This window comes from Limanda limanda, chromosome 21 (assembly GCF_963576545.1).
Source record: "Limanda limanda chromosome 21, fLimLim1.1, whole genome shotgun sequence".
Classification (NCBI taxonomy): Eukaryota; Metazoa; Chordata; class Actinopteri; order Pleuronectiformes; family Pleuronectidae; genus Limanda; species Limanda limanda.
The window spans coordinates 16,716,248-16,732,271 of record NC_083656.1 but is presented as its reverse complement, the minus strand read 5'-3'; the positions used below and the strand labels follow the sequence as shown (position 1 = coordinate 16,732,271).

Below are 16,024 nucleotides of genomic sequence, written 5' to 3'. Positions count from 1 at the left end.
ACAGATCTGGGTGGGTCTTGTGAGGTCAGATTGTGTGTGTTTGTGTGTTGTGTGTCTGTAGTGACAATCCTTCGCTCAATCTGAGAGGAAATGTGAGGAGTGGACATTGATCTGTGACTCCGCTGCAGCCGGGTTGTTCTCACAATCCTGAACATGAAAGGTTCAATGTGCAGTAGAGACTTTGAAGCTTCCTGGAACACAGTACCCTCCTTTGTCTTTTCACAATCAAACCACCACGGTCTAATGCGTGTGCTTAAAAATCCAAGCTCAGTTTAATGACTCCTTTTTTTATATATATATTTATATATTATTCCTACAAATACATGGTTTTCAGCACTTTGAAAAACGTTCACTTTCCTCAGTAAACCAAGAAAGCTAGAAATATCCTACAGTGAAAAAAAAGACAGAGACAAACCATTTTTTGACACACAAAAAAAAGAAAATCACAAAAACATTAAAATAACAATCGAAATGGAACAAAAAAACAACATCCTGTACAAACACTATGGCCCAATAATTTAAGAAAATAGTGTCTCTAAAACGTTCATATTGCTTTGTACCTCCACCGACCGGAGTCAACCCTGTGCAACACCAGGCAGTCCGGACAGAGACCACAAGGGGGCGCTGATGTCACTCCAGAGGTCATGGGGTCGAGCTGCAGCCAATGGCATGCAGGCGTAGCAGAAGAGAGGGGAAGTCCAGTTTGTCGTTTCATGTGGTCTCTTCTTCTCTGGCTTGTTTTGGCAGTAACAATACAAAGACAAGGGATGGTCACACTACTACAGCACTGCACTCCTTATGTAACCAAGGATCATTTGACTGTTTGTTGTAGTTTCACCATTATTACTCTCTACAGCATTATTACTAGAAACTAACACCATCACAGACACACAGTGCATCGTGTGTTTGTGTGTGTGGAGGGTTCCTCCAGCTATGTTTGTGTGTGTGTGTGTGTCTGTGTGTGTCGGACTGTTCAGTGCTCCGAGCTCGTCTTCTCGAAGGAGAAACTGGGGAGAGTCAATAGCTTGGGGTTGGGGCTGGGTTTGGGCGAGCCTCCGTCCTGACCCGAGCCCTCTCCACCTCCCAGGTCAAAGGAGTCCTTGGAGTCACTGGAGGGCGCTCTCCTCCTCAGGCAGGTGTCCCGGCTGGGCAGAGGAGGGGGCATCCCTAGCCCCCCGAGCCCACCCAGGCCCGGGTAGAGGCCAGACTGAGGCTCCAGTCCGTCGGGGGGGTCTACGGAGATGCAGGGCGGGCTCATTTTCTTCTTGCGTCGAGGCGAGGGTTGCGAGGTCTGAGTGGGGGTGTGGCTGTGGATCTGCAGGCTGTTGGCCCGCGACACGAAGCCGGAGGAGGTGGAGGTGGTGCTGCGCTGGGGACTGGACTCCACTGAGGAGCACACCTCCACAGAGTGCCGGCGGGGGTCGTCCAGCCAGGAGAGAGGTCGGGGGTGGGGCAGGAAGCTGCTGCGGCCCTGCGTGTCGGCGCTGTGGAACCTCTTCAGCTGCCTCAGACACGGACTCCGACTCTCCTGGCAGCCGGCGTAAGAGCTGTAGCCCTCGTTCCCATCGCCGCTGTCCTCCGCCGTCACATCCCCCCCGCCGGCCAACGCAGCGCAGGTGATGAGGGACACCTCCTGATCCACCGAGGCCTCCTGGTGGTGCGGCCCCACTGGTAGAAGCGGAGGAGGCGAGCAGGAGGAAGAGGGGGAGTGGGAGGCGAGGCAGTGCTGGTCAGGGTGCTGGGTGTGCACGCTGCCGGAGCTCTGGGGTCTGGGGGGGGCGGCTGGCGTAGCAGGAGCCAGGCAGAGAGCCGGCTGCTGCTGGTGATGGGAGCAGGGGGAGGGACAGGTGGGGGAGGGGGTGGAGGAGGAGGGAGGCGTAGAGAGGCCCACAGAGGCCACGTTCACAAGTCCTTCATTGCTCCCCCCTCCGCCCGGGCACAGGGCCTCCTGAGAGTCGGTGGACACCGCGACCTGGAGGACGGGACATGGAAAGGGGGGAGGAGACAAGGAGATGGAGGTAAATGAGTGATGAGAGGAAGGGGAGAGGGGAGATGGAGGGGGGGGGCGAGTGTACAGGGGGGTCAGAGAAGATGAGAGGGGGAGACTAGTTAGTGTGAGGTGATGAAGATGAGACGTGGTCGTTTGGCTCAAAGTTGACGGTCTCACCAGCTGAGTCCCATGGAGGTTACACTGCCTGGCTCAGTGGCAGAAGTTAAGATTCAAATCTGTCAAGACTAAGTTAAAGAAACAACTTTTAACATTGTTGGTTATTTTCATAGGTTTTGTTTTATTTGTTTAAAGTCTCCCCTCCATTAAATAAATATATCGATATTGTTCCTTCGCTGGATGTCACCAGGCCGTTTCCACATTCATCTGCTGAAGACAGTTTCCCTGTGTTCACCTGAAGTCCCAGTCAGTCCCAGTCAGTCCCAGTCAGTCCCAGTCAGTCCCGGTCAGTCCCGGTCAGGACGCTTTCACACCAGCGTTGTCTGGTCCGGACATTCAGACGTTTTTATTTTACATCCGAACCAAAGCAACGTGTGAAAGGTGCCTGCGACCACGGCTCTGACAAATGTACGGAAATTTAGTCCGACGAAAAGAGAAAGGCCTCAGATCCAACTAAAAAAACCATAATGATTTTACAGTGTCAACAAAATTCACAAAGTGAACTAGTTCACTAATTTTCGCCATTCAAATGGATAATTTAAAAAGGGTGAGTGAATACATCAGCCAAATTCACAGCACGCCACATCTCTGCCTACAATGAAATCAAGGTCACGTAAATGATGAAAACCAGGTGTACATTTGTCATTGGTTTGTTTTTCCGAAAAAAAAAAAAAAATCTTATGTTTACAATGCAACAGACATGAGCTGTCAGATCTCCGCTCGGACTATCGCGTGTGAAGACGCCCTCAAACAGATTTACTGGAAGCACCAGGACTTTGTGACATCACAGCTACACGGGAAGAAGCCAAACACAGTTCAGTGTGCAACTTGCACAAAGGTGTTTTGGAAACTCAAAGCTCTTCCTCTGAAGCAGGAGGCATCTCGTGTTCGTCAGGTCAACATTTGAAAAGATTTCGCATAATTTGTTTGTAGCTTCTCGACTTTTATGAAGGAATGTCTTTTAAGAATTTGTGACCAGTAAATTTAACTCAATTTCTTGAAGAAAATTCTAATCAAATCATTCACAGCTGAGTTTAACTGTCTTAAAACATCAGGAGGAGATCATTAAATAATAAAAGGCACCAGTTTAACACTTTTAAATAAAAAGCTCATATCCATGAATCTATTGGCCCAGGAGAGTGTTCAGTTGTTTTTTCCTGTGGGACAGAAGGATTCAGCTGGTGGACGCAGTGAACTCAGAGCCAGACCACCTGACCCTTTAACCTTTGACCTCTCACACAAATACCTGTAAACAGCTACAGTTTGAGGTTGAGTTGAATTCAAAACCCTAATTCTAATCAATGCTTCAATGCCTTCTTCCTTCCCTCAGTACGGGACTGGGTGTGAGAGCCAACAGGTTGAAGGTAAACACAGTATGTAGCTACTGCAGGAAGGCTTCGTAAAACTCATAAAAATGAACTCATGACTTGTTCCTCACAGATTAATTAATATTTGTTGAATTTGCTCAGTAAGAATACAATAAAGTTTTTGAATCTATGGGGGAGTCAAGGCATGAATGAGTCTAATGGCACAATGTCTTTTAAAAGATAGTTAGAAGCATGGGATACCCTGCATGAGTCTGACAAGTGTGACCACAGAGACCCCTAGTGGTCAAAGAGGCCACAACCAGGCCAGGCCAATCACCAGCCACAGCAGTATATTGGACTATAAGAGCGCACACAGGAACGATACCAACAAAATCAGAAAATAAAGTACATACTATCATACTCTGGTTAATAATGATGTACCTTTAAACACTTAATTATACAATAGAAAATACACAAGTGCTCTATGACTATGGTCCTGTGTGTACAAAATGGCCAAATGCGTATGGACAGCACTTCCCTGAGTCGTACATTTTGCGTTGATGTATGATACATTTTTCAGCTAAACAACATCCTTGTCTGACTTCAACACATTTGATCACTCAGCTAATCCACAGATGCAATGTTTATCATAGCTCCTGCTTAGTAAGTAAACTAATAAAGTCCCATCAAAAGTCCCCACAGGTAAAGCTACCTGTCGGAGGGGTTCAGCTGCTTTGTGGCTGATGGTTAGCAGAAGACAAACATCTGGGCGAATGAGAAACAAAGAAGTGGAAAAGACGGGAAGCCTGTGTGTGTGTTAGTCTGTGTCTCTGAGGATGAACATGGAGTCCAGTGTTTCTGAAAAAGCCTGTTGGCGGCTAAAGCCTGCTTTTCGCCGCTCTTTCAGAAACACGAGTATCTGTGTCTGAGGAGGAGCTCAGGGTCGGGCGGCTTTTGGGACCAACTGAGCTGAGATCAGAGCGTCCACGACAGCAGATCAGTTAGTTACGAGAGAGGAGTAACAGGAAAAGGAGGAGAAAAAAGGAAGAAAAGAAGTGAGACTGTTTAGACATGGAAACATTTAGTGTTTTGGGGCCACAATCTGAGATTGAAACAAACATTGTTTCCATTCAATATGAAGCTGGAAGTAGCTGGACTTTACATATCATAACATTAAATTTGCTCATTTGGCAGAATTTTTTATCCAAAGAGACTCAAACTGAGGGACAGGAATACAGCTCAAAGCTTAGATTAACCTGAAACTGCAATTTCTAATTTTCACAAGACGTAGTATTAGGGAAAGGTAAAGGGGGAAAAGAATCTGAAATATAAAAAGAGTTTTTTTACGAGAATAAAGCTGTATTACTATGAGAAAAAACTGTAATTCTAATGAGAATAAAGTTGTAATATTACAAGAAAAACATAGTAATTATAGGCTGAGTAATATTGAGTAGATCGGCCTGTTGCCTGCATTAAAATAAGGAATGAGAAAGATCTTGTTAAGTTATACTTTTGTATAGGTTTTACAAATAATTAAATACCTCATCTTTTAGCTCAGCAGCTCAACGTTATCATAAGTATCAGGCCTTTAAAAACATTTTTGACTCTTTATGACCTGTTCCTCAAAGCAACATCATAACTTTATTCTCATAACATCAACAATTTTATCTACTCAGAATGTTGTGATGTAATTCCAGAAATCCTTTTCCTCTAACAGTGTTTCTTATGGTCACACTAAAAGGTTTTCCTTGGCACCAAACCCTAACACTCCAGCAGCTGCTCATCCCGACTATAAAGTGCTTTAATCAATAACGTCTGCTCCTTTAATGTTTTGTATAATTAGAAAAATGTCTCGACATTAATCAAAGATGGTAGAGAAACACTGTCATTTCACAATATATTGAACAGAATAAGAGTGGGAAGACAAAAAAGGAGAGTCAAATCTGAACAGTATCATTTAGTCACCTGTCTGCGGAGTGTGCGGCTGAGTGTGTGCGTGTGCCTGGGCGGCGGCAGGCGTGGTATACTCTCTGAGTCGGAGTGGCTGTGGGGGCTGATGGGTCTGAAGAGGTCTGTGGGAACGGTCAGCTGCTGGGAGGACTCCTCCGGCTGCGACCGCAGTGAGGCCCTGGAGCCTGCACACAAACAGACGCAGCGCTCAGACGTACAAAACTAAAAAACACCAAACAGCAGCTGTGCAGATCTCATGGGAGATGATCTGTGTCTCACTGTCCTGGTCAAATATGTTTTATTTTGATCATATCTCATGAATTCCAGATCAAAACTGCTGAATAAAGCTACCAGGGTGAAACTTTGGTGTCTTAGCAAAAAGTTAAAGCGAAACCGTGACCACCCACTTCTAGAACCATTAAATTTCTCCATTGGTGTTTCAGAAAATCCTCATGAAGACTATTAATCCTGTAACCAGGCCGACGAGATGAATCCCTGACCATATAACATTTGATTCAGAGCTAAAAATCATATTGAAAAACAGAATAAAAGCTAAAGGTAAACAAATGTGTACATAGTTATTTAAGTGCAGGAACAACCCATCCCAAAAATCATTGCGAATTATCCTTTTCAAACGACTTCCAGAGCCCTTCTTTTTGAACTGAATTTAGTTGTTGTTACCCTTATGGACTTTCTTTTCCTCATTGCTACTACAGCTCTACAGGGTTACATTTCAAATTTGAATACATTTCCTACATTACCTGATTGGGACCTATGGGTGCCCTGTATGTGCTGGGGCCCCTGTGCTAGAAGCTGTGCTGGAGCCGGGGCTGTGTGGTCAGAGGGCTGCGGGGGGGCGAACATGTAGCTGTCGTTGGGCAGGGAGTGTGTGCGTCCCACCGTGGGCTTCCTGACGCTCAGCAGGTTATCCCCCAGCGGCTCCCCAGGATCCAGCTGCTCTGTCTGGTGGAAGAGAGAAGAGCGTTAGGGTCCGTCTGGAGCTGGAAGGGTCGGGGCTGCTCTTCAGCTCACACACTCTCACACACTCACACTCACACTGACAGGTCTCTACAACACAATGTGGACAAAGAGTGACCGTCAGAATACATGGAAGGATCTTTGCACATTGGAGTTGACTGGCACAGAGCTGCCACAAATCACAGGAACTGTTCTGGTTTACAATTGCCTTCACTTTTTTTGAATAAGACGGAGTGCATCTTGTGACGATAAGCCTGCTCCGTGATTGTGTGTCAGCTAGTGCAGTGACCTGCAGCCCAACCCATTACAGAAACCAGTTCACATTCATCACAGAGCCACTGGAGCTCCACTACACGTTACAACCCAAACTACTACTACTCCACCACGGGACACTGCAAACACAGGAGAGGACTGATAGGAGAGACATGGACTCAACATGTAAAGCACATAGGAAAAATATTGAGGACAAGAAGAGGAAAAGAAACAGGACATAGGAAGTTAAGAGAGAGGAGAAAGAAAATTAAGAGTAGGGACGGAGGAGAGAAAACTGCAGGCTGGCAGGTAAGGAGGCGCACTACTCTACTGGACTGGACTGGACTGGAGAGATACACACACCAGGCTGGAAAGGTGGAATGAGAAAGTCGGAGGGCACATTGTTAGATTCACCAGGGTCTTTCAACACCACTCGTCCTCCTCTACCTCTGCACTGACTTGCTCTTTTATTAGCTCTTCATGTATTTGTCCCAACAGAGTGTTAGCTAATTGATTAATTAACAGTGACTTCATGTCATGGGCTGGCTGCGGTGTTCTGCGTCTAAGACGGATGATGCATAAATCGATGCCTCTGCACATCTGGCCAAGGTTACAGTGACCCTCTCCAGGGAGGACTTGGCTACTGGGAGGTGATGTGATCATTAAGGAACCAAACCGGTGGTTAATTAAATACTGACACGGTGATGACATTTAATTCATTTTCAATTTACAGAGAGAGGATGTCCTTTCTCTCAATGACAGAGGCGTCATAGATGGATGTTCAGATTGATTCTGGTGAGGAGGCACACGTAAGCCTCATCGCATGACCATGGTTCCTGGTATGAGAAAATAATGGAAGTAGTGATGAGTGGATTGGAGTCTATTCATTTCTAGATTTAAGTCAGAGTGTGTAACAGTGTTTATACCATGACCACTTAATTCTATTAACTAGACGTGGATATTAAAAACACATAGTTGCAATGGTATCTGATTCATACTGGTGGTTAGGTGATTGACCATTAAAGGATCAGTGCGTAGGATTAAAGGATCTAGTGGTGAAGTTGCAGATTGCAACCAACCTGGTAAACACAGTGGAAGAAGCTCTGCTTGTGATGTAAACATAAAGGGTCTTATTCTAAGATATTCTAAGATAAGCAAATGATTCTGATTCACAATGATTCTTAGTTTTATGTGATTATTCACTAATGAGGATGATTACCTCTGCCAAGGAGCTCATGTTTTCTTCTGCATTTGCTTGTTAGTTGACATCACAAAAAAAAACGACTTCAGAGATATAAAGGAGGTGGTGGTAGCAGGGGTGGACGGAGTGTTGTAAGTTGAGATATGATTTTTAGAACAATTTTCTTGAGGAAAAAAAAGCTAGGTTTAACCATTAGTAAATAAATTTGTTTATAACTGGATTTTATTCAGCATATACTCTGTGTAATTATTTGCCTTCCTTTTGACAACATGTTTCATGTTTAGCTGACTCCCAGCAGGAAATTAACTGTTTTTGTGTTGTTATAATTTGGATCAATTCAGTACTGTCTCTGCTTCCTTCTCCAACAACCATCTTTCAATTTAGATTGAAATGTCTGCACATATCTAAGAAATTCTAAGAAACTATAAGAAAAAGGGATGCTGCATTTTCTGTGGGTGTTATGTAAAGTGATTTGATATATTTGGCCCGTACAGTTCACTTCAAACCAGTTATTTGTAAAAAAATTTCATGTATAAACGATAACATGGAATTTTAGCGCCCTCTTGTGTTTATCAGAAGAAGGACACATGCTTAGATTAATGGCTAAAGCAACACAAAAATTGTCTAATAATTCTGAAAATAAATACTTAAAGGCACAGTGTGTAGTTTTCTTTACCTCACTTTTTTATCTATCTAAAGAAATAATGTGTCATAGAACATGGCAATGTAGCAGCAAAGGAAAGAGAAAAGGAAACAAACTGCATTTGCAAATGTTTGATGGGTTTGAGTTTAAAATTGCATTAACTATGTTTGTAAGGTAGAAACATCTTGTCTACAACAACTCAAAATTGTTTGTTTGCCAGACAGGTCACCACTGTGTCATGTGAATGATCTGAAGGCGGCTACAGATTCTGTACACTGGCTTTGGTCTGATTTTAGTTGTGTTGGGACAATCATCAGCTGATTAATGAATCCAATTGGTTTCCCCCCTGTGCACCCCCCTGGCACACAGTGTGTGAGTATAGTCTGGGGACAAGTGGCTTTGGAAGGGCCCTGGCAAAATGACACACTATAGCTACTGCAGTGGGGAGGAAGAGGGATGGAGAAAGTGAAAGAGAGGAACTGTCAGTACATTGCAGTCCAGACTGGTTAGAAAGAGGGGGTTAAAATCATCAGGGGTCGAGTCGTCTGTCAGAGCTAGCGACCAGGATTTCTCCGAGCCCAGAGACAGAGCTTCCATCTCCGCTAGAGGGATCTAGGCAGGAAGAGACAACGGCTGGTGAGCAAAGAAAATGAGCGAACGCTTCGTACAACACAAAAATAAGGACACTACAAACACATAGAACCTGTGGCTTACTGGAAAATACATACTTAAAACAACATATAAAAAACAGAATTATGTGGCAGAAAGGAGAAAAAGCAGAGGGAAGTCTAGCACTGGAAACTGCATTAGAACTGTTAACTTCAAAATGTCAAACTACATTTTGGACTCACACACACACATAGTCAATAGCACAGACAGATGAACACCAGCATGTTAAACAGTCAAACTGGCGAGTAGGAAGGAGATTAATTAACATACCATGTATATGTGTTGTAATTTCAAACTAAGAGCTCAATGGTAAAGGGCAGAATGCTTTGCCTTTGTCTATAAATGTGCAGGGTACCGGTAAATGAATGGTCCTGACAAAAAAACGTTTTTGGGGCAGTGGCTACGATATAAACTTATTTGGGCAACAGCAGCAGTCTACAAAATATCCAATTTTTTCACCAATAAAAGGCTCAAATCGTTCCGCTGGGTGAGTCCCTTCTCTACTCTTCTCATCTCATTTAATATACTAATCAACTGTTCATCCCTTTTCTGGCTATACTAGCCCCATGCACAGACTTTGCCACCACATATTCTTATATATTTATATGTTAAGTGGACATTTCTTGGACTGGATTGTATTTTTGTATTCATTTACACACCCACACATACTATCATAGGGCCCAGGTTAAACAAATGCCATTAGTCCCCTTTCTGTGCCCACAGGGTTAACTTTATGTCTACACGGCTTGTTTCTATCTGCTGTGTATTTGGCCCGGCACTGATTTAACAGTGGGAAAGGCACTCTGACAGGCAAATGAGCCATCTCTGCAGAAAGTCAATGGAAAACCTCTCTGCCAACATATGTGAATGAGTCAAAGAGAGGAAGGGTCGGCCTCTGGTGCCTGGTAATCAAATCCAACCCATTGAAAGCTTTTAGAGACTAAGGTTTTTGCAATGCTAATGCAATTGGCCAAAAATGTGCCTTCAAATCAGGAATCTATGCACCCAGATGCATTATTCAGTGATCTCGGGGATCCATGGCTTATTGATTGAACATCACTTTGCATACTTAAGCGTCTGAGACTGTGAGCTTTAAGGAATGCTTTCAGTGGGTCTTCAATTTACAGCGACTGATAGGTGTTTACATGTAAACACAACACACACGTCACACCCACATGCAGACACACCAGACAGGAAGCAGTGAGGGGGAGACAGAGCGAAGTCCAAACCATGTCACTGAGGCGGCTGAAACAGGCCAGAAACCTGCCAGGCTTCAGTGAGGGTAAGTGAGTGAAGATGTGAGTGAGGGGATGAGGTCATGGCTGAGGCGGGGTATGATGGACTGTACTGTGGTGGGCAACAGAGCTGGTTGGAAAGGGAAAAGACATATCCAGTGTGGAGGAATGCCTGGAGAGAAGCTGCTTGGCTGCAGGACATTCAACAATCATCACATTGCATGCCTTTACACTGGATGATGAAATTAAGCGCTGCCGACAGTATGATCAGTCAGACTGTCTGAACTTTTTAAACCAGACTATTAAACTCATCCATCTTCAAGACATTTAGTCTGGTACGGAATCATTTAACTCTATTTTCATTAAAACAAACAGAAAATTCTGCCAAAAGTGGAGACAGCGCTTCACTTTATCATCACGATTTAAAGGTTCAGTTCATCCAAATTACTTGTTTTATTACCAACATCTAGAGCTTACTTCAAAGCCTAATTTCTCTAATAACAAAGACAAGTTCTGGTCTAGTAGGGTGTCAGAGGGAATGCCACAGATACACTGTTAATAACTCCCTGAACAAAACAACCCATCATGACAGTGCTATACTTAAGGTTTGTCCCAATTCAAAGTATATCTCCTTATTAAAAATGTCTCAAGGAAGTCGAGATAATGTGTTACATAAAATTTCTTACATTTTCTTATTACATTTTTTTATTTCAGAAACTGGACAAATAAAATCTACCTGCAAAGACACTTCTGATGGAGAATTTGTTTTCCTTGTTTCTTGTAATTTGAGTGAACAGACCCTTTTAAAAGTATGATACTCCTTGTGTCAAGGAGTATGCCACAGATAATGATGCATTGTGAATTCATTACATTTTAATCAAAAAAAGACAATCTGTGGACTCTTTGTATTTTTATAGGCATAAACAGAAATCTTACAGGCAATTAACTTTAATTCTCCTTTCCTTATCTCATGATTACTTGTAGAGTTCTACTTATTGAAGAGAAATTTGACGTATGAAATGGAGGAGGAGAGTTATCAGCGGTGTTACTGGTGATTATTGACCTTTTTGTCGGTGCTGTGCTTGCTTGGATTGGGGGGCAACGAGTAGTAGTGGCAGATAGAGCCGGACAGGTTGTCCATCTGACTCAACTCTCCCTCCATTGAACCCTGGATGACCAGGGAGACCGAGTCAAGCGGCACTCTCCGCTGGACAAACTTGGATAATGAAGAGAGACAGAGTGAAAGAAAAACAAAAAAGACCAGGACAGATTTGAGACAGAGACAGAAGTCGAGACAGGTGAATAAATGTGGAAAGAAAGAATGGAGGACAGAGAATGGAGAGAAGGGAAAAAAGGCAGTTGATCAGGCAGAAACAAACATATAAAAACAGAAAAAAGATATAGAAACAAACAGTAGGAAGACATGATTATACATCAAACTTGGTTTTCGTTACGATCTAAATTTGTGAGTGTTTTACTGAATGACTTAAAATGAATATATGTAACATCCTCTTCGAGATCCCTTGCAAGCACACATGGGTTACCATTCATACCCACAAGGGGGCAATGCAGCTCTGCAGTCAACCCGGTTCCACATATGGCAGGAGAAGAGGCCTTTGCTTAAGCACACATGTTTAGGAGGAGCAGTCGAGGAAGACGGATAACTTCTGAGAGGGTAAACATAACAGCAGCAAGACCTCTATTTCCTATCCTCAGAAACATCCCTGCTGTCTGGAAATAGCTGCTGAAGTGAACAACAAGACCCCGTGGTCCAGCTTTCCCATGGCACTGTGACCTATCTATGACTGGCATGTCCTCTACAGGGGCCGGGCCAGACACACACACACACACACACACACACACACACACACACACACACACACACACACACACACACACACACACACACACACACACACACACACACACACACAGACACAGACACACACACACAGGCACTGTGAGCCATGCTGGTAAAAGTCTCTGCATTTTTCTGGACAAATTAGCGACTTGTCATGAACCTTAATCACATTCCAATGTCTAACATGTGACGACAAAATGTAAATATTGAAAAATATGTGTACACATTTGGAAGAACATTTTTAATTTAAAGAGAATAAAGAATACAAGCTTTTTTATACCCGCAAGTTCATATCAAGGGATATACTTACAAATATGGCCCTGACTTAGGATAAATTACACATAAATGAATCTGCTTACGTTATGAAAGTATGCCAGACTGTCCCGACTGTGAGTATTTCCTAATATGGCCACATCCACTATAATTTGTTTACTTATGGGATATTATATTTATTACATTAAGATAGTGAGGAGCAGACATTCCTCCATTATTTCAGATACTAGTATCCGATATGCTCAGTGTACCCCAGCATGGGCCAGAGAATTAACTAATGGTTTGAATCAGTATTAATGATCTGAGACATTGGGGTCAGGGGAACAGCCTCTTAGCCCATAGCAGGAAGTGACCGCAGAACATCTGTCATTTGACACAGGAAGCTGTGCAGACTGAGGAGAGGCCAACGTTTTGACCTAGAAGTCATCTGCATATGTGTAACGACTTTGGGAATAAGGTAGTGGCATATAGCTATAACCTGACCTATAGGTGAAATGGGGTTAATGCAATTATCGCAAGGGAGAAATACAAACCCAACAAAGCTGCTATTGACTGGCATCTCCACCTTCCCTCAACTGCTCCAATTTATTCAGATTGACCTTTTTGAGGTTGAGATTTGACTAAAATCCATTATATATGTCATTATGCACAAACATAACCAAACCATGTAAACATGGTGGTGCTGATGAAGGAGAAACCCTACGGTGCCTTCAATGTCTCAACCAAAAAACACCAGCTGTGTTGAAGGTGCACACGTGACACAAAACGTAAAAACAACATGAAAACGATTTCGTACCTCCAGTGGGGGATCAACACACGCAGGGGGGTCTGGACTGATGTTGACTGAATCTCTGGTTATGTCAGCAGTAGGCGAGTCCATCGGCCCGTCCCGCTCCGGTTCCCTGTCCCCTGCTCCGGGGAACCTCCGGGGCGAACCACCAGAGCTGGACCTGTCCATTCCCAGTGCCAGAGGGTTCAGCTGGGGCGACCTTGTTGCCAGGTCTCCTCCGTCTGCCTGGAGCTCCAGCTCCAAGTCTGCCTCAGGCAGTGCTCCCTCTTTGGCTTCCTTGTTGCTCTCCTCCAGGTGCTTCATCAGGACGGCAATGACAACGTTGACCAGGACGAACTGAGCAGTCAAGACAAAGGAGACGAAGTAGAGTGGAGAGACCACAGTGTTGTAGCAGGTGTTGGTGTCCTGGGCGCAGTCTCTCAACGTGTCCTGGAAGAAGCAAAAAAACACAACTTTAATACATTGGCTAAAGCTTTACCAGCCAAAGAGTAGATGGAGGACGATTAAAAACTCTGAATTAGAGTGAGTCATTAAAGTTTTTAGTCAGTCCTGAAATATTTCAACAACTGCTGCAAAGGATTACCATGAAATTTGGTACAGACATCACTGATTACCGGTCATGTGCAACAGGGAGGTTGGTTGTCTCGATGACATACCAACACATCAGCACCAAATCTGCCTCTTGTTATTCTGCTGGACATGTGTGCACATATCAAAGCCTGAACCTGCTTTTGTCTACGTGTGTCCTTATGACCACAAACTTCAAAGTTAGTTTCACCTTCATTATTCCGTTCCAGTTGTCTCCGGTGGAAACTCTGAAGAGCAGCAGGAACGCCATGCCGAAGTTTTTAAATGTAGCGTAGCGGCCCAGACCCTCACATGGGTGGAGCTCATCACAAACTGTGGAGACGAGGGAAAGAAAAGAGGGGATGGAGAGAGAGAGAGAGGAGCAGTGAGGTAGGAATCAAGAGACGGAAAGATGGAGAGACGTTCACAGCTTTTCAGTTGTTACAACACGGGCCTTTGCAATGAAGTGATAATATCGGTAATACTCTTTCATTACTCTGAGAGCTACCAGGCACAATTAAAGAGATCAATATGGTATTCCAACAAAAGGATTCTACAAAGCAATTAACACCAGATTGATTTAAGCAGGAATAAGTTAACACAGCACTCCCAAGTAACCGTGTAGGAGCTTTCTCTGCTTTGCCCTAATGCCTTTCTGCATGTGGCACGTGTGCTTACTCAAGTCACCAAACAGCTCCACTCCCAGTGCTGCATAGATAAAGAAGAGAAGCATGAAGAGAAGACCCAGATTGCCCACCTGCAGAGAGACAACAGGTGAAAGAGGGATTAGTCAGAGGACAGATATTCTAAGAAAAATAAACCAATAACAAGGGACAACAAACCGCTCATTCCAGAGAGAAATAAAAGGCTGCAAAGCACCGAGGGAAATACATGCTGCGGCAAGAAAGTAAACCCTCACCTGAATAGCAATTGTTCAAACTTAGCTTACAAACCCTAACTAGACAAGCTGTGGATTTCTCTGCACATTGAATCAGTTTTTTCCCCTATCTACAAGACCAAAAGGCAAAACTGTAACACAATGATTAAATAGTATGTGAGTTGCTCACATTGGCCAAACAGACCTAATTAGGTTACTATTAGCTAAATTAAGCTACTTATCATTCGCTAACTAGCAGAGGCTCACTTGGGTTTAACATTAGATGCTTATATGGAAATGGCCGGAGCTTCTGTTTGTACTCTGCGTTCATCCCCAAGGTATTCGTGCACATCCTCCAACTGTACCCAAGGGTTCAGGTGAGACGACCATTTGACGAGGAGGAAAGTTCAACAATGGTGGAACTACTTGTAGAGAGACTTTGAGCGTTGGGAAGATATATCTATATAATGTTACTTCGCCCGGGCAAAGGGAAGAACTTCATCGTCAAGAAACATTAGTACAACGTGGACCTTTGCCACGTTTTTGTTGCCAGAGACTTGACTATGCGCTGCCCTCTAGTGGATGTATTGCTTAACAACCATTCCAGCATAAGGCATGCGTGGAAGTATGCCCCAAAGACAACTAGCGCTTCCTCTATTCTTCCTCTGTTCCTCTGCCAAAAGGCCATTATAATTTCAAGATTTTTGAAGAACATGCCATTCTGTTAAGTCCAACTTAGAGGACAAGATAATACGGAATAACAACTTTGACACAATTGTGAATTTATGTAAAGAAAGTTTTTCGGGTTCTCTGTTGCTTTTTCATACTTTCAATGCTAATCAGCATGTGAAAACCTGCACACACCCCCTGCTGGATTCATTATTTATGAACATTTCCGACTAGCGTGAGGAGGAATTAGCCTGGAACGACACTCAATCTCTGTGAGGCACACGGAGGTGGTATCAAAGAATGCTGAGAACACTGTGTTATTTTTTCAGTCAACCCAAAGACTTTGGAGCTTGTTCTAATTTATCATCTCCGTCACCCTCAAACCCGCGAACCCTCTTCGCTTCTCAATCTCTGCGGGAGGCTGATAATGCAAATACGGGTCTCTAGAGCTGGCGCAAAGCTCATGGGAAAAGACAACACCCCGAAACTGAAGAAAATGTCCCAAAAAAAGACACGCTGCTGGGATGTAATTTTAGGAACAGCTTCTGTGGGATGTGTTTGGATGTGTGCGATCCGATCCACGGC

General features: G+C 43.9%; 1 protein-coding gene across 1 annotated transcript in view; it reads right to left on the bottom strand.

Moving 5' to 3' along the window:
* Window positions 1-973: 973 nt before the first annotated feature.
* Window positions 974-16,024, bottom strand: part of cacna1g (calcium channel, voltage-dependent, T type, alpha 1G subunit) — a 230,090-nt gene continuing 215,039 nt past the window's right edge. The window contains exons 32-39 of the mRNA XM_061094795.1: window positions 14,572-14,650; window positions 14,105-14,226; window positions 13,333-13,755; window positions 11,466-11,618; window positions 8,988-9,110; window positions 6,186-6,378; window positions 5,440-5,609; window positions 974-1,972 (exon numbers count right to left, since the gene is read on the bottom strand). Of these exons, the coding sequence (XP_060950778.1) occupies window positions 974-1,972; window positions 5,440-5,609; window positions 6,186-6,378; window positions 8,988-9,110; window positions 11,466-11,618; window positions 13,333-13,755; window positions 14,105-14,226; window positions 14,572-14,650 (2,262 nt within the window). The remainder of the gene's footprint in view (window positions 1,973-5,439; window positions 5,610-6,185; window positions 6,379-8,987; window positions 9,111-11,465; window positions 11,619-13,332; window positions 13,756-14,104; window positions 14,227-14,571; window positions 14,651-16,024) is intronic.